Source organism: Bos javanicus, chromosome 22 (assembly GCF_032452875.1).
Source record: "Bos javanicus breed banteng chromosome 22, ARS-OSU_banteng_1.0, whole genome shotgun sequence".
Taxonomy (NCBI): domain Eukaryota; kingdom Metazoa; phylum Chordata; class Mammalia; order Artiodactyla; family Bovidae; genus Bos; species Bos javanicus.
Genome location: NC_083889.1, coordinates 2,962,252 through 2,987,220, shown reverse-complemented (window position 1 = coordinate 2,987,220; position 24,969 = coordinate 2,962,252). Strand labels below are relative to the sequence as shown.

General features: G+C 38.9%; 1 protein-coding gene across 5 annotated transcripts in view; it reads right to left on the bottom strand.

The window, feature by feature from the left end:
• Positions 1-24,969, bottom strand: part of ZCWPW2 (zinc finger CW-type and PWWP domain containing 2) — a 189,092-nt gene that overhangs the window by 48,372 nt on the left and 115,751 nt on the right. For all 5 annotated transcript variants that reach the window (XM_061395708.1, XM_061395706.1, XM_061395705.1 and 2 more), the window contains 2 exons: positions 8,097-8,155; positions 3,995-4,062 (listed from right to left, as the gene is read on the bottom strand). In XM_061395708.1, the coding sequence (XP_061251692.1) occupies positions 3,995-4,062; positions 8,097-8,155 (127 nt within the window). The remainder of the gene's footprint in view (positions 1-3,994; positions 4,063-8,096; positions 8,156-24,969) is intronic.

The window sequence follows — 24,969 nt, the reverse complement described above, 5'->3', positions numbered from 1 at the left end:
TTTCAGAACACGAGGCTTGCTTTTCTAAAAGGTATTCCTAATACTGCAAACACAGAGAGTCCAAAAATAATTCTCAGAAATTGCAGTTACTGTAATCTGCAAACAAGGTTATCAAAATTGGTCAATGATCTCCAAAGATACAGACAGAATGCAGGTCTGTGCTGACTGCATGACCAATCATCTTCTATCAATCCTGATTATCTGGTACTTTTCCTGACTTGCTTCAATTTGTTGTCGAGAGTAAAGTGGTACCATTATAGGTGCTCTATCACTCAGAGAAAGTGGGAGAAAAAAAAATAAAGAAAAAAGAAAAAAGGTATCTCTCCCACTGAAGTATGAATCTGGCTTTTTAAAATGAATTTTTATAAAATAAATTAGTGCTGGTTTTTCATTCCTGGTAAGAAATAACTTACTGTTTATCTCAATAAATCAGTCACTATTTTAGAAAAATCCTTCAATGTATAATATATTTAGGAAGTTTTCTTTATTCTCTACTTCTTTATTAAACGTTTAAAGAAGCTATTTCCTCTTTTATATAAAGAGGCCACTGGTTCAGTTACTTCAAACTTGGCACTGAAAAACAGCATCTTAAATTTTCAGGGCCATTTCAATGTTGAAACATTGAAGCCATTCTTCTAGAGGAGGAAGGTGAAGAGGAGGAAAAAGCACTTGGTTTTGATTTGTTTGGTCGCGGAGAGTCGGACACGACTAAGTGACTGAACTGAACCGAACTGAACCACAAAGCCTCTTCTATCAGCTTAGGATGTAAATGTAGAGATGAGGGAACTACAGGCTCAAGTGAATGAAGAAGAAGGTGCCTACCTAGAACAAACAGACATGGCGGGCAGGAGGGCCCAGAGGATAAAGATAACTTCCAACCCAGACCAGGCAGGCCAAGTCTGCCTTCAATAGCAAGACAGCACCCTTCTCCCCTGTCAGCCTTCTGCCCCCACCCAGGCCTAAGGCCTTCACCTCCTGCCTGGCTCATCCAGACATCATCCAGACCTTTTCTGTATCAGCCATTCTCTGCCATGCTCACCTGTCCCAGCTGGATGATGAACACATCCCTTGCTAATTTACTCATGAATGTTAGTAGACTGTTAACTAATCCAGGGTTATATGTCAATATAGGAGGAGAAGGGGACGACAGAGGATGAGATGGTTGGATGGCATCACCGATTCAACTGACATGAGTTTAATCAAGCTCCAGGAGTTGGTGATGGACAAGGAAGCCTGGCCTGCTGCAGTCCATGGGGTTGCAAAGAGTCAAACACAACTGAGTGACTCAACTGATACTGATGATATGTTAATCTTTTATTAAAACTTTTATAGACTGCCTACTCCACAAAGAGAAATGAGGTATTTACCAACAGATAACACTGATACAATAAAACAAGTGACAAAGCTCAAAGACTAAAAATAAGAGAAGTAAAAAATCTCTTCATTAAGGGGGATATGAAGGGCAATAATTACATTTTAAAAAGACGCTTTGACAAACTAGCAGTGCTGTATGTGACTGTGACTGCATGTGTGGTCAGTCATGTCTGACTCTTTGTGACCCCATGGACTGCAGCCTGTCATCCTCCTCTGTCCATGGGAAATTCCAGGCAAGAATACAGGAGTAAGTTGCCATTTCCTACTCCAGGGAATCTTCCTGACCCAGGGATCCAACTCGTGTCTCCTGCATTGGCAGGCGGATTCTTTACCACTGAGCCACACTGAAAAACCATAAATTTAGCTTTAAGCTTCTGCTAAAGCAACCAAGGAAATAGCTGCAAACTTTGATTAATTTTAAGAAGCTACGTGACCTTAGAAAAGGCAAATAACCTATTAAGTGCTTCTGTTTCTCCACTGATACCATAGGAATTATAATAAAATATACCTTATTCATCTCATACAGATCTTGTGAGGATTAAACTAATATATATGAAATGTTTAGAAAAGTGAAGACACAGTAACTGTTACAGGTGTAGTTTATCATTATCATCATTAGTATTCTATTATTATTTCACCATCATAGATGGATGTTTTTGGTCCCTAAACACTGAAAGAAAATGGGTTACAGGGACAATCAAACATAATACAAGATATTTCTGGTAGCAATTTCCCCAAAAATACAGACATACTTCACAAATAGTTATTTCTTAGATCAAATCCTTTTTTATAACCATTTTCAAAATTGTAGTACATTTACAATGTTGTGTTAGTTTCGGGTGTACAGCAGTGATTCAGTTATACACACATACACATATATATACTTTCTCAGATTCTTTTCCATTATAAGTTATTAGAAAATATTACAAAATATTGAGTATAGTTCCCTGTGCTATACAGTAGGCCCTTGTTTATCTATTTCAGATACAGTAGTGTATATATGTTAACCCCAAACTCATAATTTATCTCCCACCCCAGCATTAGATTAAATCTTTACACACCCATGAACACACAGTTTAATCATTTATTTAATGATTCCTCAACTTTTTCTGTTGTTTTCCAGAAACAGTCCTCTCTCTCTTGGATAAGACAGTTTCTCTTGCATTTTCTTTATTTCAGATGAAGAAACTGATGTCTGAAAAGGTAGGGTAGTTGCATGTACTTGACTCTCCCTGAGATCTCGAACTAAGGGAGAGAGAAGCAACTGCAGAGCATGAAGCCAAGAGGGCACATCACAGCTGGGGCAGAGGACAAAGGGGAGACGTGAGCACCCAGAGTGTAAAGGAGGGCCTCAAAGTGGAGCTGAGACTCAAGAGTCAGATGCTATCATTTTTCTCTGTTGTTTGATCTAGGACTGATCCTACCTTAAGCTAAGAAGAAATGAGAGACATCAGAGACCTGGATCAAGGAAGCCACAGAAATATGAGTAGTAAATAAAGAATTTGAAGAGGATGCAAACTACTGAAAAAGCACCACTCTTTCAGGAAGTGGACAGAGAACATAGAAGATGAGATGGCTCTGCTCTTCAGTTCAAATGGCACTGGAGGAGTGAGACACAGACCAGTGAGCTACTGAGGCTTTCAGAGCCAGGCAGCACGGAAACTACTGACCGGGCAGTCACTTCTGGTCCCTGGATCCCTGGTGCCCTAGGATCTCTCCTGAAGGATCCTGTGCCAGTTGGAGGGGAGGATGATCCAGCTGTGGTGTCAGGGTCACCTACTGGGAACTCACTCTAGGGATAAAATGACTTTTGTTTCTACAGGAATATGTGAGCTGATCATGTGAGGCAAAGGAACAGAGCTGCACTCCCTCCGCAAAAAAGGAGGTACCTTAATTAGCAGGAAAGCAGGAGCAGTAAGTTTAAGAGGAGAGCAACAGAATTCTGTAGTGGTTTAGGAGAGAAAAGGAAGATATAAAATAACCACTCTGTCCTTCCTTCCGTTCCATGAGACTGTACAAATGGCGCATTTAGCCACATAGGATGTGGGAGTGGCTACAGGAGAGGAAGTGAGGACCAAAAGCTTCTCTGGGTTTAATCGGCTATGAAACCTCTTTGTGTGGCTGCCGAAGTTCCACCTTGCAAACAAGCACGTGCCTCTTTTCAAGACCAAGGAAAATGTAGAAAGAGTAAAGTGCTTCTGAAAGAAAAGCTTTTCCCCCTACAGGCCACCTTCTCCTTACAGTGCTCTAGCACCCACGACAAGTTGAGCTGGGAGCACCAGGCTCTGCTTTTCTTCCCTCCTTTGGCAGCCCTGACTAAATGTGGAACAGAGAATTCTAGACTGAAATGTACTGATGTTGGTATTTCCTCCTATAACTGCTAGTGCTTTATTTAAAAAAAAAAATCAAACATATGACAAAGCCAGACAAAATTTAATTTGAGAGGATAGAAATTTAAAGACAATGGAAAAGCCCTAGTATGTAAATTAATACCAGAACGCCACTAATGTTTCTCATATACATATACATGTACATTTTGTTTTCTTCAAAGGACTACAATCACGTTTGGTGGAATTAAATATAGGTAAAAGAACTAAAAGCAAGACAGGCCTTCACATACCCATGTTTTCCTTTGATAAGGCATCATCTGAACAAACATTTTCAAAAGAGGATTTTAAAACAGCTTTCCTGGAAAAAGAATTTGACAGATTTACTTTTTAAGAACAAGCATGGATATTTAAATGATCATTCATGAATACTGGTAACAGTAAATTATGAATATATATTTCTTACCTTGAAGTATCTTTTTTTAGGGTTGTTTTACACAGTAATAAGGGCAGTGAAAACCCAAAGGGGAATAATATTGATTTGAGCTCTCACTAGGTGAGAAGTACTAACAAGCTGCTGGTGCTGCTGCTGAGTCACTTCAGTCGTGTCTGACTCTGTGCGACCCCATAGATGGCAGCCCACCAGGATGCCTTGTCCCTGGGATTCTCCAGGCAAGAACACTGGAGTGGGTTGCCATTTCCTTCTCCAGTGCATGAAAGTGAAAAGTGAAAGTGAAGTCGCTCAGTCATGTCTGGCCCTCAGTGACCCCATGGACTGCAACCTACCAGGCTCCTCCATCCATGGGATTTTCCAGGCAAGAGTACTGGAGTGGGGTGCCATTGCCTTCTCCATACTAACAAGCTACCCAGCACTTTACATAGCCTATTTCATATAATCCTCCCTCCAAAAACCTACTAAGTTATTGTTACTCTCATTTTATGAAGAAACTGAGGCCCTGAGAAATTGAGAAATTTGACAACATAGGAAAATGGTTGAAAATGACAGAAATGAATTCTGTCAAACTGCAAAACCCATGCTTTTCCCAGTATACTGTACTGATGATTTAGAGTCAGAAAACATTTGTTCAGGCACATCTTCTCTAACCAGAAGATCCTAAGAAAGTCACATAACTTCTTTAAGCCATAAATTCTTTATCTTTTAAAAGGACATAATTATGATACACTTCATACTTATTTGATAGGGTTACTGTGAAGGGTAACTGAGATTAGGAAGTGAAAGTCCTTTATAAAATGCAATTATTCATCTTCAGAAAAAGGACAAAAAAGAAAAGAAGGACTATCATATCAAGCCAGTCTTTAAGTAGGACTCCTTTTCACAAAGCACTGCTTACCATTCAATAAAAAAATAAAAAACCTATGCAATTGGTTCAATGATAAACACTAAAACTTGTTATCCATGACTTATTATACAACCTTGTTTCTGGTTTGTACTACCTATGTTTAAATTTAAAACCTGTTTCTCATCTGGTCACTCACATGATATTAATCTTTGAAACTTACAGTTCAATACATCTGTACAAACATAAAACTTTCTCCATACTTCTAAGAATACTACTTATATTATTAATTCTTTTAGAAAATTTAGAACATAGTTCCCTAGAGAAACAGAATCAAGAATCAGGGGAAGAGGAAGGTAAACTTCCAAACTCATTCTATGAGGCCACCATCACCCTAATACCAAAACCTGACAAAGATGTCACAAAAAAAGAAAACTACAGGCCAATATCACTGATGAACATAGATGCAAAAATCCTTAACAAAATTCTAGCAAACAGAATCCAACAACTTATTAAAAAGATCACACATCATGACCAAGTGGGCTTTATCCCAGGGATGCAAGGATTCTTCAACATTTGCAAATCAATCAATGTGATGCACCACATTAATGAATTGAAAGATAAAAACCATATGATTATCTCAATAGATGCAGAGAAAGTCTTTGACAAAATTCAACATCTATTTATGATAAAAACCCTCCAGAAAGCAGGCACAGAAGGAACATACCTCAACATAATAAAAGCCAAATATGATAAACCCACAGCAAACATTATTCTCAATGGTGAAAATTTGAAGGCACTTCTCCCAAAGTCAGGAACAAGACAAGGGTGCCCATTCTCACCACTACTATTCAACATAGTTTTGGAAGTTTGGGCCACAGCAATTAGAAAAGAAAAAGAAACTAAAGGAATCCAGATTGGAAAAGAAGAAGTAAAACTCTCACTGTTTGCAGATGACATGATCCTCTATATAGAAAACCCTAGACTCCACCAGAAAATTACTAGAGCTAATCAATGAATATAGTAAAGTTGCAGGATATAAAATTAACACACGGAAATCCCTTGCATTCCTATACACTAACAATGAGAGGAAAGAAAGAGAAATTAAGGAAACAATTCCATTCACCATTGCAATGAAAAGAATAAAATACTTAGGGATAAATCTACCTAAAGAAACAAAAGACCTATATATAGAAAACTATAAAACACTGGTGAAAGAAATCAAAGAGGACACTAATGGAGAAATATACCATGTTCATGGATTGGAAGAATCAATACAGTGAAAATGAGTATACTACTCAAAGCAATCTATAGATTCAATGCAATCCCTATCAAGCTACCAATGGTATTTTTCAGAGAACTAGAACAAATAACTTCACAATTTGTATGGAAATACAAAAAACCTTGAATAGCCAAAATAATCTTGAGAAAAAAGAATGGAACTGGAGGAATCAACCTTCCTGATTTCAGACTATACTACAAAGCTACAGTCATCAAAATAGTACAGTATTGGCACAAAGACAGAAAAATAGATCAATGGAACAAAATAGAAAGCCCAGAGATAAATCCATGCACCTATGGACACCTTATCTTTGACAAAGGAGGCAAGAATATACAATGGAGAAAAGACAATCTCTTTAACAAGTGGTGCTGGGAAAACTGGTCAACCACTTGTAAAAGAATGAAACTAGAACACTTTCTAACACCATACACAAAAATAAACTCAAAATGGATTAAAGATCTAAATGTAAGACCAGAAACTAAAAAAAAAAAAAAAAAGACCAGAAACTATAAAACTCCTAGAGGAAAACACAGGCAAAACACTGTCTGACATAAATCACAGCAGGATCCTCTATGACCCACCTCCCAGAGTAATGGAAATAAAAGCAAAAATAAACAAATGGGACCTAAGTAAACTTAAAACCTTTTGCACAACAAAGGAAACTCTAAGCAAGGTGAAAAGACAGCCTTCAGAATGGGAGAAAATAATAGCAAATGAAGCAACTGACAAACAACTAATCTCAAAAATATACAAGCATCTCCTGCAGCTCAATTCCAGAAAAATAAATGACCCAATCAAAAAATGGGCCAAAGAACTAAACAGACATTTCTCCAAAAAAGACATACAGATGGCTAACAGACACATGAAAAGATGCTCAACATCACTCATTATCAGAGAAATGCAAATCAAAACCACAATGAGGTACCATCTCATGCCAGTCAGAATGGCTGTGATCCAAAAGTCTACAAGCAATAAATGATGGAGAGGGTGTGGAGAAAAGGGAACCCTCTTACACTGTTGGTGGGAATGCAAACTAGTACAGCCACCATGGAGAACAGTGTGGGGATTCCTCAAAAAACTGGAAATAGAACTGCCATATGACCCAGCAATCTCTCTGCTGGGCATACACACCGAGGAAACCAGAATTGAAAGAGACACGTGTACCCCAATGTTCATCGCAGCACAGTTTATAATAGCCAGGACATGGAAGCAACCTAGATGTCTATCGGGAGACAAATGGATAAGAAGGCTGTGGTACATAAAAGAATGCATTTGAATCAGTTCTAATGAGGTGGATGAAACTGGAGCCTATTATACAGAGTGAAGTCAGTCAGAAATAAAAACACCAATACTGTATATTAATGCATATATACGGAATTTAGAAAGATGGTAATGATGACCCTATATGCGAGACAGCAAAAGAGATACAGACATAAAGAACAGACTTTTGGACTCTGTGGGAGAAGGCGAGGATGGGATGATTTGAGAGAATAGCATCAAAACATGTATATTATATGTGAAATCGATCGCCAGTCCAGGTTCAATGCGTGAGACAGGGTGCTCAAGGCTGGTGCACTGGGATGACCCTGAGGGATGGGATGGGGAGGGAGGTGGGAGGGGGGTTCAGGATGGGGAACACATGTACACCCATGGCTGATTCATGTCAATGTATGGCAAAACCACTACAATATTGTAAAGTAATTAGCCTCCAATTAAAATAAATAAATTAAAAAAAAAGAATCAGGGGAAATGTCATATAAAAATTAAACCATATATATATTTTATCATAATAATTTTTCATTAAAAAAAACATACCTTTTCCTTTTTCTAAATTTGGGATTTTTCTTTTCAGTGTTATTTTTGGAAATTTGCACCTGTAAAAAGATAACCGTTAACAAAAAGATGTGTTAGTTCACGTGGGATATGATGAGCTCAGCATAATAATGGATCCTACACAGTCTGAGTCGGAGAAGGCAATGGCACCCCACTCCAGTACTCTTGCCTGGAAAATCCCATGGACGGAGGAGCCTGGTAGGCTGCAGTCCATGAGGTTGCACAGAGTCGGACACGACTGAAGTGACTTAGCAGCAGCAGCAGCAGCAGCATACAGTCTGAGTAATTTAGCCCCGAAGAGAAACTCTGGCTCCCAGCTGTAAACACACCTGTAATTCCAAGTCAACAATTGCTGTAATTGCACTCACCTGCTCAACTTCCGGGAACAGTTGACTGATCCTATACAAATGTCTACCCTTATATAGACTCTCCCTTCCTCACTTCACAAACATACAAAAACATTAAGTAAGACAACTTTTAAATTTTAATACACTTATGATCTTTAAAGAAAGAAAGAAATATTCAAAGGCCAGAAACATGTGGAATGTAAATCTGTATGTTAGGAACTGACATGTGGAAGGCCTCCAGGGAATCTGTATCAGGAAAGGGCCAAAGGGACTTGGGATGGGGTCTTAATGTCTCAGCAAAGACAAGAAGGTGGTGGGAAAATGGGAACCCTCATACACTGCTGGTGGGAATGTGGAATGGGGGAGCCATTGTGGAATACAGTGTGATAACTCCTCAATATGTTAAGTGTAGAGTTACCCTATGATCCAGCAATTCCACTCCTAGGTATATACCCAACATAAATGAATCATATACACATGTAAAAGATTGTGTCTGGTCATAACTATGAAACTATAAATGTGAATAACAGCATTATTCATGATAATCCAAAAGTAGAAAGAATTTAAATGTCCATATGCTTTTGAACTGTGGTGTTGGAGAAGACTCTTGAGAGTCCCTTGGACTGCAAGGAGATCCAACCAGTCCATTCTGAAGATCAGCCCTGGGATTTCTTTGGAAGGAATGATGCTAAAGCTGAAACTCCAGTACTTTGGCCACCTCATGCGAAGAGTTGACTCATTGGAAAAGACTCTGATGCTGGGAGGGATTGGGGGCAGGAGGAGAAGGGGACGACAGAGGATGAGATGGCTGGATGGCATCACTGACTCGATGGACATGAGTCTGAATGAACTCTGGGAGTTGGTGATGGACAGGGAGGCCTGGCGTGCTGCAATTCATGGGGTCGCAAAGAGTTGGACGTGACTGAGTGACTGAACTGAACTGAATATGTGGTATATCCATACGTGTACTCAGTCACTTCAGTCGTGTCTGACTCTTTGTGACCCCAAGGACCATAGCCTTCCAGGCTGTTCTGGCCATGGGATCTTCCTGGCAAGAATACTGGATCGGGTTGCCCTGTCCTCCTCTAGGGGATCTTCCTGACACAGAGATTGAACCTTCATCTCCTGCATCTCCTGAATTGCAGGCAGATTCTTTACCATTGAGTCACTGGGGAAGCCTGGTTATCCATATAATGACATATGATGTTGCTTTTATAAATAATGAACCACTGACACATACTACAACATGGATGAATCCTGAGATCATTATGCAAAGTAAAAAGTTAAAAAAGTCAGACACAAAAGGCCACATGTTCAATGATTTCACTTATTTGAAATGCCCAGAAAAGGCAAATCTACAGACACAGAAGTACATTACTGATAGCCAAGGACCGTGGGATGTGGAAATGAGTAGTGATTTCTAACAAATATCAGGTTTTCTTTTGGTAGTATGAAAAAATGTTCTGAAATCAGATAGTAGTAATGCTTGTACAACTGTTAGTATATTAAAAACCACTGAGTTTTATAGTTTAAAATTAAGTTACACCTTCCTGGCAAGAATAAAGGTAAAAATATTTTTTAATGCAGTGACTTGGAAAAATTGAAAGAAAGGAGACAGAATATATTAATGATTAATAACAAAAGGAACCTGGTATAGCAATACTACTGTTAGAAAAAAGCAGATGTTAAGGCAAAAAGCATAATCAAAGATAAAAAGGGTTATTCCTTAATGCTAAAAGAAACAATCTACCATCTAAATATAACAGTCCTTAACCTGTGTATACCAAACTCTTAGCCTTAAAATATACACAGAGAAACAGAATTACAAGGAGAAACCTGATGAAGAATTTACAGGTAAAATGGGATAATTTAAATTTATTTCTCATTAAAAAGTTATATCTTAATAATCTCTCAAAGGAAGTTTGTATGAAACATTCAGGAAGTTCATATTATTATGATACTAGAGATTTAAGTGGTCTTCTTTTTGTGATCTTAACCTCAAGGTCCCTGGTGGCTCAGACAGTAAAGAATCTGCCTGCAATGCAGAAGACCTAGATTCGATTCCTGGGTTGGAAAGATCCCCTGGAGAAGGGAATGGCTACCCACTCCAGTATTCTGGCCCGGAGAATTCCATGGACTGTATATAGCCCACGGGGTTGCAGAGTCCAATATGACTGGGCAACTTTCACACATGATATTCATATAGCTTTTCCAAGACTGCTTTACATATTTATATGGTAAAAAAAAAAAAAAGCATATAAAAATACTATTGTTTAAATCAATGGTCTACATCCACAAAGACATTGTAACACTTTATTTCTATCTTGCTATTTAGGATCAGCTCACATTATATGCATATTTGAATATGAAGCAAAAGGGTGGTGGTCACAAGTGGAAATGAAATTCAGGTAACAAGGTTGTTGTTCAGCCGCAAAGTCATGTCAGACTCTTTGTAACCTCATGAACTGTAGCACACCAGGCTCCGCTGTCCTCCACTATCTCCCAGAGTTTGCTCAAACTCATGTCCATTCAGTCAGTGATGCTATCCAACCATCTCATTCTCTGTTGTCCCCTTCTCCTCCTGCCTTCAATCTTTCCCAGCATCAGAGTCTTTCCCAATGAATTGGTTCTGTGCATCAAGTGGCCAAAGTATTGGAGCTTCAGCTGTAGCGTCAGTCCTTCCAATGAATATTCAGTGTTAATTTCCTTTAGGATTGACTGGTTTGATCTCCTTACTTTCAAAGGGATTTTCAAGAGTCTTCTCCAGCATCACAATGCAAAAGCATCCGTTTTTTGGTGCTCAACTTTCTTTATGATCCAACGGTCACATTCATATATGACTACTGGAAAAACCATAGGTAACAAAGTGAAAAGTGTTTTATAGGTATTAGTAGAGAGAAATACTATTAGACAACTTCCATAAATGAGGGTGAGTTGTGTTGGTGATAATAAATTCCTCTCTACTTTGTTTAACACTCCTCAGATGCCCTTGCCTCTTTGGTTTTTCCAGTAGTCACGTATAGCTGTGAGATTTGGACCATAAAGAAAGCTGAGCACTGAAGAATTGATGCTTTTGAACTGTGGTGTTGGAGAAGACTCTTGAGAGTCCCTTGGACTGCAAGGAGATCCAACCAGTCCATCCTAAAGGAAATCAATCCTAAGCATTCATTGGAAGGACTGATGCTGAAGCTGAAACTCCAATACTCTGGCCACCTGATGAGAAGAACTGACTCATTTGGAAAGACCTGATGCTGGAAAAGATTGAAGGCAGGAGGAGAAGGGGGCGACAGAGGATGAGATGGTTGGATGGCATCACTGACTTGATGGACATGAGTTTGAGTTAACTCCAGGAGTTGGTGATGGACGGGGGGCCTGGCATACTGCAGTCCATGGGGTCTCAAAGAGTCAGACACGACTGAGCAACTGAACTGAACCGAAGTGTGCCTCTTCCTCTAGCCTTTGATGATGTATAGTGGATGGGGATAGGCACTGAATCTGAAAGGATTCATCTAGACCCTGGCACCTACCAGCAAGGTCACCTTCAGTGAGTCACTGACCTCTCTAACATCCAGCAAGAGCTTGGCATAAGGATATTTTTATTTCCTTTGTTTTTAATAAATAAAAATATTTATTAAATATTTTCTAACTAAATGAGCCTTCTACCTCAAGGCATATGAGGGGAGATTAAATTAAATAACATGCCAGAAAGTATCCAACAGTGCTTAGAAATTAGGTGATGTGCAGTCACTATTTCACTGTTATACTAGTCTACCTGGTCAGGAGTCTCCTTTTTCATTAAACCATATGACAGAGGGTACTTGGCACTTTGATATGGTTGGACTTTGGTCATAGATCAGTTTTCCAAATCTGCCATAACAAGTTACCACAAATTTGGTGAAGTACCAAAAGTTTATTTTCTTACTATTCTGAAGGATAGATGTGTGTCTCTTATAAGAACACTTGTCATTGGATGGAGGGCCCACATTAACCAAGATGAATTCATCTCAAAATCCTTACCCAATGGATGTGCAAAGATCCTTATTCCAAATAAGGTCACATTCTGAGGATCCTGGTGGACCTATCTTTTGGAGGCTACCATCCAACCCACTACAAGTAGATATGAAAGATCTACTTTATCTACTCCATGTCTTCTCCTTCTCTTCCTGTGTTGCAAAGCTGACTGACCTATGTTGTCCAGCCAATGCTATTCAGAACTAGAGCCATGACAGGACAGAATCAGTAACACCTGAGAGCTTGTTAGAAATGCAAATATACCCACCCCAAATCAGATAGTCTGGGGGTGGAGCCCAGAATCCGTACTTAAATAAGCTCTTCAGGTGACTGACCTAGCCGGCACCATCCAGACAAATATATTGCTAGGTAAGTATCATTGATTTTAATACCATCCAAACAAATATATTACTAGGTAAGTATCATTGATTTTAACAAAAACAAAGCAAGTATTAATTCTTTTCTTGTTGGATGTAAAACAAAGAAGTGTATATATACAGAACATATGCCATTTACTGAAAAGGAAAATATATATTTAATGATAATTAGGACTGCAAACTAGAATGGCAAATGATAGAATTGCCTTTAATTGCAAAGGACAAAAAATCTATAAGAATTTTATTTATATCGGATTCATGTAATCTGCAAAACTGACTTGACATTGCCCATTTCCTCATCTAAATTAAATATCTTTTTTTTTTTTTTTTTGGCCACATGGCATGTGGGATCTTAGTTCCATGATCAGCAATTGAACGAGCAGTGGGAGCATGAAGTGGTAAACACTGGCCTGCCAGGGAAGTCCTGAAATTAAAAATCTCTTTAGTGAGAAGAACAAGTTTGTTAGCTGTATTAAATTTGAGGGCGTAAAGTTTTGATCAGCATTTTATGCTCACTGAATACATAAATACATTTTGTAATCTTCTGAGAATAATTGTCAGTCAATAATCACTAAAGAGCTGCCTATTTTGACAGAAGAATGAATCTGTACCTTGAATAATGTACATAAACTCCTGTCAAAAGTCATTATATAGAAGGAAAAGCCAATATTCTCATTCCCCTTTGGTAAATCTTCTGGGAAATATATGCTTGGAATAGGATGAAAACTGGTTTCATGAAACATTGTAAATGATGGTTATTACTTAATCTGAGTACCTTGGGAGAACAAATAATAAAGTTAAGTCTTCGGGCCCAGAGAATATTTGTTTTTAACACTTCTTCGAAAAGAAGGGAAGGTTGAAATGATCATTTTCTAGTCTTATTTTAAGCATGATTTCAACAGATCATCTACAAATCGGTGTTTCTTACATAGATGGCAGCCAATGACCAATGCTTCAGTCAGGTCAGTCTTCAGCAGAGGGGTGTTCCTGTGAGGTTTGGACAGTATCAGAGACCAGTCCCTGGCAACATGATTTATCAACCTCTAGCTGTCCCTTGCACTCTCTTCAGCCATGTGTAAGTTCATACTACTGGTCTGTGGATTTCTCTGCATGAAGAGCTTACCAGAGAAAACACTGGAGTGTATGCTCAAGCAGTGACCTGAGGCATGGGAGAATCAGTTCAGTTCAGTTCAGTCACTCAGTCATGTCTGACTCTTTGAGACCCCATGGACTGCAGCACGCCAGGCCTCCCTGTCCATCACCAACTCCTGGAGTTTACTCAAACTCATGTCCACTGAGTCAGTGATGCCATCCAACTATCTCATCCTCTGTCGTCCCCTTCTCCTGCCCTCAATCTTTCCCAGCATCAGGGTCTCTTCAGATGAGTCAGTTCTTCACATCAGGTGGCCAAAGTATTGGAGTTTCAGCTTCAGCATCAGTTCTTCCAATGAATGCTCAAGACTGATTTCCTTTAGGATGGACTGGTTGGATTTCCTTGCAGTCCAAGGGACTCTCAAGAGTCTTCTCCAACACCACAGTTCAAAAGTATCAATTCTTTGGCATTCATGGGACAGTGTTTCCCCCTAAAATAGAAGTTGACTGCTAGACCACCTTAGACAGAAGTCAAGAAAAGTCCTGCTGTTAACACCTCCCAGTCCTGGTTGAGGACAGAAGTACCAGACACCTCAAGGGAACTCCAATGGTTATATACATCACTGATAAATTTTCAAGTCTTGCACTCGATTATTTTTTTTTTTAACAATCTTTGACCATCTATCTATACCACAGGTAGAACATAGCAATTCAGGAAGTTTTTTTTTTAAAAAACAACACAAATTGCACTATATCTATAGAGAGCTTCAAAAAATGAAGGATTAATAGGAACATGGAGGAAAGAGTCCCATGGAAATCAGAAGAAAGTAGAACTTATGTCAGCTGTTAATCTGACTGAATGAAGCTGGTAAGTTAGACTATTTGCCCTGCAATTGGACACTGCCTAAAAATCCAAGTCTGTTGAAAACAATTCCTATTTCTATACAGTTTTTTCTAAGTCATTAGATATTTCAGCAAGAGGAATGTTGGGAAAAGATAAGGTTTCTCAGGAATACTTTCTAGAATCTACCTATTTCAATTAAATTCGAAAAAGCAGATGTTCTGAGACATTCAATGATTATAGGACACATATTACATTTTTTTCTGGACTAAAGAACAAATGTTGAGACCTTCATTAGTGGTTTTACCATTTTTATCTCCATTAACTTGATTAGTGAGGATAGGTGGTCTGATTCTCTGACCCATGATTACTGTCAAATATTCTGAACATTTATCCTCAGCAACATGCAAAGGAAGATTGTCTCTCTCCTATACAGGGACAGACAGACTGCACAGTAGCATAATTTTTTAAAAAAGATTATTTAAAATATTTTGTCTGGATCCAAGTCTTTACATCAGATCTCTGAGGATTCCAGAGTTTGAAACGAAAGACATTCTTGCACCTAGATTCATAGAAGAATGTAGAAGCTACAACTCCTTTTGTTTGATCTGGGTGACGTGCTTCCAGCATGTAGGGGAGTACAGATTTAAGATGTGTACCTAAAATACATATTTCATAACAGAGAAAATTATTTTTGAAGCAAAGTGAAAGTATTTGGGCTTTCCTGGCAGCTCAGACAGTAAAGGATCCGCCTGAAATTTGAGAGACCTGGGTTCGATCTCTGGGTTGGGAAGATCCCCTGGAGAAGGGAATGGTTACTCATTCCAGTATTACAATACCTTCTTGAGATTGATATTATCATCTCCATTTGGGCTTCCCTGGTAGCTCAGGTGGTAAAGAACACACCTGTAATGCAGGAGATCCCAGTTCGATCCCTGGGTTGGGAAGATCCCCTGAAGAAGGGACAGGCTACCCACTCCAGTATTCATTGGCTTCCCTGATGGCTCAGACAGTAAAGAATCTGCCTGCAATGTGGGAGACCTGGCTTTGATCCCTGAGTTGGGAAGATCCCCAGGAGGGGCGCATGACAACCCTCTAGAATTTCTGCCAGGAAAATCCCCATGGACAGAGGAACTTTCAGGCTACAGTCCATGGGGTCACAAAGAGTTGGACACAACTGAGAAACTAAGCATGGAAAGCATTAATACATAAACAAAAATAAAAATATCACCCCCAAATTAGTAATATTTTAAAGAATTTTAAAGTAGTAATTTATAGGTTTTTAAAGACCTATGAACAAAATATAAATAAATATAAAATTTGAAGATCTGTGGGCAGAGGTCAAATGTTTATAAATTTGAAATTATAGATTAATTCTAATAAGTTATATGTAAACTTTACTGATTTTCACTGGCATATTTTCTTCCAGTGATAACAATTTTCCTTTGCCAATTAGAAAATAGTAGTTATTTCATTAGGCATAGAAAGATAATTTTTAATATTCAGGGCAATAGCTAGAATCTATAAAATATACTAATTATTCAAACTCCTATTGTATATCAATAACCACACTTCTATGGATTAGTAATACTGGTTTTTGGTTTTAATGGAATGGGATGAGGAAGGTGATGGTGAGAAGAAACCAGACTCATTGTGTGTGTAGCTTGATGTTGGAGATGTGTCTCTGGATAAGAGAAAGAACTATTCTGGCAATGAATATAACCAATAAAACTGAAGAGAGGTGCATAACAACCTTCAGTCCCAAATAGCAAAGGACAACACTTGCTCTTCGTGTGATTAGTAGGACTCAACTTGAACAGCTTTATGTTTCTTAACAAAAGAGCAATCACATTTTGTAGCTTTTTTTTTTTTTCTTTCTGGTTCAAAGTTAAATTACAGAATAGAAAATGTGGAGAGTTATGGTTGAAAAGTTTTGGATTTCTGGAATCTATGACACCGGATTTTAAGTATTACTAAACTTGAATTCCAAGTGAATACATACCTTGAGTGAATTTTCAAATGGGCATCATATGTAGAGAAAGAAAAATTAAGCCAATCTTCTATTATTATAAATGAAGACATTTTAAAATAATTAGGATGAAAACAGTTCTTAGAAGTTGAGAGGATATTACTGATAGAGATGAATTTCCGTTTACTGCCTAACTAGATTTTAAATCTTCTCAGGTAAATCAGTACACCGGGACAGGTCACTAGTTTAGGAAAACCCTGCCACTCCCACCTCCCAAAGCACTCTTGGGACCTGCAACCCCCAAATGGCAACAAGAGGCACCCCACAGCCCCGTGGCAGAAAACCGGCCCTGTGTAAGCTGCCTGCTAAATGACAACCTGCCCGCTTGGAGAACAGTACCTCACTCTAGGAAGTGGTCAGCTTCTGTCCAGGGAACAAAAACAAAGAGGTGTTCACTCTGCTATACACACTCTGATGCCCACTTACCCTCTATTCCCCACTCCTCTCACTCCCATCAACCATCTTAAGAAAACTACCAGGATATCAGTTTGGCTGAAATCAGATCCATAAACTGAAAGTCAAGTCAGAAAAAGGGTTAAGCAAATATACAAGTCCCAAAGTAGGCTTTTCTATTTAAGAAACAAACAGAATCATCCACATCAGAAAAGAGGTACTCTAAGTCAAGAGTACTCCTTGTTCTTACAAATATATAAAAGGTTCTGGATATCAACAACTAATCCATTTTGTCTGATTTTAATACTTTCTACTAATAGTTATCCCACAGAATTCCTATAGATTTTAATTTAAGATAAAAGAGGTAAAGCTTGAAACCTAAAGGGCAGGCTTAGTTTTTAAGTTACTACAGAATATCTTGTTTAAAATCACTCCCCTGGAAGGAAGTTTGATAACATTGCCTTAGAGTGACCCAGAGTTTTTCAGGGAAACTAAAATTAGCACAAACAGAACTTTCTATATGAAGGTTTCCACTGATGACTTAAAATGATAAATGGACAAATTTATATATTAATATATATTTTATTTATATTTGAAAATGCAGTTCACATCAAAAGAATACATTTATATCTAAAAACTTTGATTAGGAAAATTTTAGGCAGTAATGAAAATGTTTTCTATTTTAATCTGGAATGGTAGTTACATGGGTCTATATGCTTAAGAAAAACTCATCAAACTCTACACTTAAGATCTGTGCATTTCATTGTGTTTAAGTTTCACATCAATTTAAAAAACTAAATTACCAAAAAGGTAAATCAAAAGCAAGAAAGCTATAAAAACTAACAGTATAGAAAACGGCAAATTTTGACAGAATATCTGAATTGATTCAAGTTTTGGAAACACTGGCTTATGAGAAGGTGAAAAAAAGTAACATCCAAAGGAAATTAAGTGAGTTTTGAAGCCTGACAGTGACTCTTCCCAAGGGATTCCTCTCTTACCATTCTTTCTTGAGATATCTCTTTGCCTGGGGCTATAAGCCAGCTGTAAAGATCAATTACAATATTTATCTTTGTGGAAAGATGCATATAAAACTAAGTGAATTCAGTGAGGTGCTGTACATGAATTCTATATTATAAGAAGCTTATTAATTAGCACAAATAACAGTATGGTACTGGCACAAAGACAGAAATATTGATCAATGAAACAAAATAGAAAGCCCAGTAATAAATCCACACACCTATGGATACCTTATCTTTGACAAAGGAGGCAAGAATATACAATGGAGAAAAGATAATCTCTTTAACAACTGGTGCTGGGAAAACTGGTCAACCACTTGTAAAAGAATGAAACCAGAACACTTTCTAACACCATACACAAAAATAAACTCAAAAAGGATTAAAGATCTAAATATAAACCAGAAACTATAAAACTCCTAGAGGAGAACATAGGCAAAACACTCTCTGACATAAATCACAGAAGGATCCTCTATGACCCACCTCTCAGAATATTGGAAATAAAAGCAAAAATAAACAAATGGGACCTAATTAAAATTAAAAGCTTTTGCACAACAAAGGAAACTCTAAGCAAGGTGAAAAGACAGCCTTCAAATGGGAGAAAATAATAGGAAATGAAGCAACTGACGAAGAATGAATCTCAAAAATATACAAGCATCTCCTGCAGCTCAATTCCAGAAAAATAAACAACCCAACCAAAAAATGAGCCAAAGAACTAAACAGACATTGCTCCAAAGAAGATATACAGATGGCTAACATATACATGAAAAGATGCTCAACATCACTCATTATCAATCAGTTCAGTTCAGTCACTCAGTCATGTCTGACTCTTTGCGACCCCATGAATTGCAGCATACCAGGCCTCCCTGTCCATCACCAACTCCCGGAGTTCACTCAAACTCACATTCATCGAGTCAGTGATGCCATCCAGCCGTCTCATCCTCTGTCTCCCTTTCTCCTCCTGCCCCCAATCCCTCACAGCATCAGAGTCTTTTCCAATGAGTCAACTCTTTGCATGAGGTGGTCAAAGTACTGCAGTTTCAGCTTCAGCATCAGTCCTTCCAATGAACATTCAGGACTGATTTCCTTTAGAACGGACTGGTTGGATCTCCTTGCAATTCAAGGGACTCTCAAGAGTCTTCTCCAACACCACAGTTCAAAAGCATCAATTCTTCGGCACTCAGCTTTCTTCACAGTCCAACTCTCACATCCATACATGACCACTGGAAAAACCATAGCCTTGACTAGATGGACCTTTGTTGGCAAAGTAATCTCTGCCTTTGAATATGCTATCTAGGTTAGTCATAACTTTCCTTCCAAGGACTAAGTGTCTTTTAATTTCATGGCTGCAATCACCATCTACAGTGATTTTAGAGCCCCCCCAAAAAAGTCTGACACTGTTTCCACTGTTTCTCCATCTATTTGCCATGAAGTGATGGGACCAGATGCCATGATCTTCGTTTTCTGAATGTTGAGCTTTAAGCCAACTTTTTCACTCTCCTCTTTCACTTTCATCAAGAGGCTTTTTAGTTCCTCCTCACTTTCTGCCATAAGGGTGGTGTCATCTGCATATCTGAGGTTACTGATATTTCTCCCAGCCATCTTGATTCCAACTTGTGCTTCTTCCAGCCCAGTGTTTCTCATGATGTACTCTGCATATAAGTTAAATAAGCAGGGTGACAGTATACAGCCTTGATGTACTCCTTTTCCTATTTGGAACCAGTATATTGTTCCATGTGCAGTTCTAACTGTTGCTTCCTGACCTGCATCCAGGTTTCTCAAGAGGCAGGTTAGGTGGTCTGGTATTCCCATCTCTTTCAGAATTTTCCACAGTTTATTGTGATCCACATAGTCAAAGGCTTTGGCATAGTCAATAAAGCAGAAATAGATGTTTTTCTGGAACTATCTTCCTTTTTCCATGATCCAGCAGATGTTGGCAATTTGATCATTATCAGAGAAATGCAAATCAAACCCACAGTGAAGTACCATTTCATGCCAGTCAGAATGGCTGCTATCCAAAAGTCTACAAGCAATAAATGGTGGAGAGGGTATGGAGAAAAGGGAACCCTCTTACACTGTTGGTGGCAATGCAAACTACTACAGCTACTATGGAGAACAGTGTGGAGATTCATTAAAAAACTAGAAATAGAACTGCCATATCACCCAGCAATCCCACTGCTGGGCATACACACTGAGGAAACCAGAATTGAAAGAGACATGTGTACCGCAATGTTCATTGCAGCACTGTTTATAATAGCCAGGACATGGAAGCAACTTAGATGTCCATCAGCAGATGAATGGATAAGAAAGCTGTGGTACATATACACAATGGAGTATTACTCAGCCATTAAAAAGAATACATTTGAGTCAGTTCTAATGAGGTGGATGAAACTGGAGCCTATTATACAGACTGAAGTAAGCCAGAAAGAAAAACACCAATACAGTATACTAATGCATATATATGGTATTTAGAAAGACGGTAACAATAACCCTCTGTGTGAGACAGCAAAAGAGACACAGATGAATAGAACAGTCTTTTGGACTCTGTGGGAGAGGGCAAAGGTGGGATGATTTGGGAGAATGGCACTGAAACATGTATAATATCATATGTGAAACGAATCGCCAGTCCAGGTTCAATGCATGATACAGGACGCTCGGGGCTGGTGCACTGGGATGACCCAGAGGGATGATATGGGGAGGGAGGTGGGAGGGGGTTCAGGATGGGGAACACGTGTACACCTGTGGCGGATTCATGTTGATGTATGGCAAAACCAATACAATATTGTAAAGTAATTAGCCTCCAAATAAAATAAATAAATATACATTAAAAAATAATAATAATTAGCACAATATTCAGACAACCAGTCATAAAATATAAGCAACTTTTGTAATTGTGCTAATGAAAGTTTCCTGCGTATTATGAAGAATTTTCACAATAATTTGGGAGAGAATTTTTTTATATTTTTCATCAAAAAATATAATGGCTTGAATTCCTCATACCTACATGTAAAAATCAAGAGAGTGGTCATTACTTTTTGTTTTTTAAGGTGGTGTCAATTAAACTCTTGACATTAATAAAAATAAAGTGCTAGAAGAAAAGATACCCATGTGTACATATTTTCATATGTAAGCTAAAAAATTTAGAAAACAAAATTTAAAAAGAGATCCTTTTCTGAATAGTAACAACAATGTGGGATGGCCTTAATTAGATAGATGTATAATTCCACACTGAAAAAACAGTAAAGAAAAAATGATAAAGGGACAAGTTACATTTCTACAGGTATGTAGCAATATTCAATAAACATGGGATTTCTCTCCAGATTAGTACACAGATTTTTGTCAATACCAACCATAACCTCAACAGAGTTTTTCTTTGGAGACTTGACTAAATATTTCTAAATATATTATTGTGTGATGTTCAGTTCAGTTCAGTCGCTCAGTTGTGTCCGACTCTTTGTGACCCCATGATTCACAGCACGCCAGGCCTCCCTGTCCATCACCAACTCCCAGAGTTTACCCAAACTCATGCCCATCAAGTTGGTGCTGCGATCCAACCATCTCATCCTCTGTCGTCCCCTTCTCCTCCTGCCCCCAATGCCTCCCAGCATCAGAGTCTTTTCCAATGAGTCAACTCTTTGCATGAGGTGGCCAAAGTATTGGAGTTTCAGCTTCAGCATCAGTCCTTCCAATGAACACCCAGGACTGATCTCCTTTAGAACGGACTGGTTGGATCTCCTTGCAATTCAAGGGACTCTCAAGAGTCTTCTCCAACACCACAGTTCAAAAGCATCAATTCTTCAGCACTCAGCTTTCTTCACAGTCAAACTTTCACATCCATACATGACCACCGGAAAAACCACAGCCTTGACTAGACGGACCTTTGTTGGCAAAGTAATGTCTCTACTTTTGAATATGCTATCTAGGTTGGTCAAACTACCGCACAGTTGCACTCATCTCACACGCTAGTAAAGTAATGCTCAAAATTCTCCAAGCCAGGATTCAGCAGTATGTGAACCGTGAACTTTCCAGATGTTCAAGTTGGTTTTAGAAAATGCAGAGGAACCAGAGACCAAATGGCCAACATCCGCTGGATCATGGAAAAAGCAAGAGAGTTCCAGAAAAACATCTATTTCTGCCTTATTGACTATGCAAAAGCCTTTGACTATGTGGATCCCAATAAACTGTGGAAAATTCGGAAAGAGATGGGAATACCAGACCACCTGACCTGCCTCTTGACAAACCTATATGCAGGTCAGGAAGCAACAGTTAGAACTGCACATGGAAAAACAGACTGATTCCAAATAGGAAAAGGAATATGTCAAGGCTGTATATTGTCATTCTGCTTATTTAACTTATATGCAGAGTACATCATGAAAAACGCTGAGCTGGAAGAAGCACAAGCTGGAATCAAGATGGCTGGGAGAAATATCAATAACCTCAGATATGCAGATGACACCACTCTTATGGCAGAAACTGAAGAGGAACTAAAAAGCCTCTTGATGAAAGTGAAAGAGGAGAGTGAAAAAGTTGGCTTAAAGCTCAATATTCAGAAAATGAAGATCATGGCATCTGGTCCCATCACTTCATGGGAAATAGATGGGGATCTGGTCCCATCACTTCATGGGAAATAGATAGGGAAACAGTGGAAAGAGTGTTAGACTTTATTTTGGGGGCTCCAAAATCACTGCAGATGGTGACTGCAGCCATGAAATTAAAAGATGCTTACTCCTCGGAAGGAAAGTTATTACCAACCTAGACAGCATATTCAAAGGCAGAGACATTACTTTGCCAACAAAGGTCCGTCTAGTCAAGGCTATGGTTTTTCCAGTGGTCATGTATGGAAAGCTGAGAGTTAGACTGTGAAGAAAGCTGAGTGCCAAAGAATTGATGCTTTTGAACTGTGGTGTTGGAGAAGACTCTTGAGAGTCCCTTGGACTGCAAGGAGATCCAACCAGTCCATTCTAAAGGAAATCAGCCCTGGGTGTTCTTTGGAAGGAATGCTGCTATAGCTGAAACTCCAGTACTTTGGTCACCTCATGCGAAGAGTTGACTCATTAGAAAAGACTCAGATGCTGGGAGGGATTGGGGGCAGGAAGAGAAGGGGACGACAGAGGATGAGATGGCTGGATGTCATCATCGACTTGATGTATGTGAGTTTGAATGAACTCCGGGAGTTGGTGATGTACAGGGAGGCCTGGCGTGCTGCGATTAATGGGTCGCAAAGAGTCAGACACGACTGAGTGACTGAACTGAACTGAACTAAACTGAGGTTGGTCATAACTTTCCTTCCAAGGAGTAAGTGTCTTTTAATTTCATGGCTGCAGTCACCATCTGCAGTGATTTTGGAGCCCAGAAAAATAAAGTCTGACACTGTTTCCACTGTTTCCTCATCTAATTCCCATGAAGTGATGAGACCAGATGCCATCCATGATCTTCATTTTCTGAATGTTGAGCTTTAAGCCAACTTTTTCACTCTCCACTTTCACTTTCATCAAGAGGCTTTTGAGTTCCTCTTCACTTTCTGCCATAAGGGTGGTGTCATCTGCATACCTGAGGTTATTGATATTTCTCCCTGCAATCTTGATTCCAGCTTGTGTTTCTTCCAGTCCAGCGTTTCTCATGATATACTCTGCATATAAGTTAAATAAGCAGGGTGATAATATACAGACTTGATGTACTCCTTTTCCTATTTGGAGCCAGTCTATTGTTCCATGTCCAGTTCTAACTGTTGCTTCTTGACCTGCATACAGGTTTCTCAAGAGGCAGGTCAGGTGGTCTGGTATTCCCATCTCTTTCCGAATTTTCCACAGTTTATTGGGATCCACACAGTCAAAGGCTTTTGCATAGTTAATAAAGCAGAAATAGATGTTTTTCTGGAACTCTCTTGCTTTTTCCATGATCCAGCGGATGTTGGCAATTTGATCTCTGGTTCCTCTGCCTTTTCTAAAACCAGCTTGAACATTTAGGAGTTCACAGTTCACATAGTGCTGAATCCTGGCTTGGAGAATTTTGAGCATTACTTTACTAGCGTGTGAGATGAGTTCAATTGTGCGGTAGTTCGAGCATTCTTTGGCATTGCCTTTCTTTCGGATTGGAATGAAAACTGACCTTTTCCAGTCCTGTGGCCACTGCTGAGTTTTCCAAATTTGCTGGCATACTGAGTGCAGCACTTTCACAGCATCATCTTTCAGGATTTGAAATAGGTCGACTGGATTTCCATCACCTCCCCTAGCTTTTTTCATAGTGATGCTTTCTAAGGACCACTTGACTTCACATTCCAGGGTGTAAATTATGGCTTTATTGGGGGTTCCCCTTGCCACAAGACAGGATAGAGTAAAGAAGTTAGACCTTTGGCTACTCTGAATAATTCTAGAATGCTCTGGCCTGGAGGAAGAGTCTCCATTTGGCTGGAACCTTGCCCGGGGATAATTTAGGGCAGGAGCAATGCTGGCTCAGTATTTTAGAATAGGATAAGAAGACAGTTGGGAGATGTGGAATTGGAATTGGTTAGTGCATATCAAAGAGGTACCGTGTGCATCTTGAAGCACTGGCTAGGCTTGGGAGCGTTAGTCCCTCCCCAGACAAAAAGGTTTTTTAAAATGTCAAATCATCATGATATACATATATACATAGAGTCTGAGAAAGGAAAAATAACTATGAAAAAAATTTTTTGAAAAAGTAAAGTAATGAAGGATCACTAACCCACACATTAAAGAAAAGATAATAATTACAGCAATTTGGAATTCATTTTA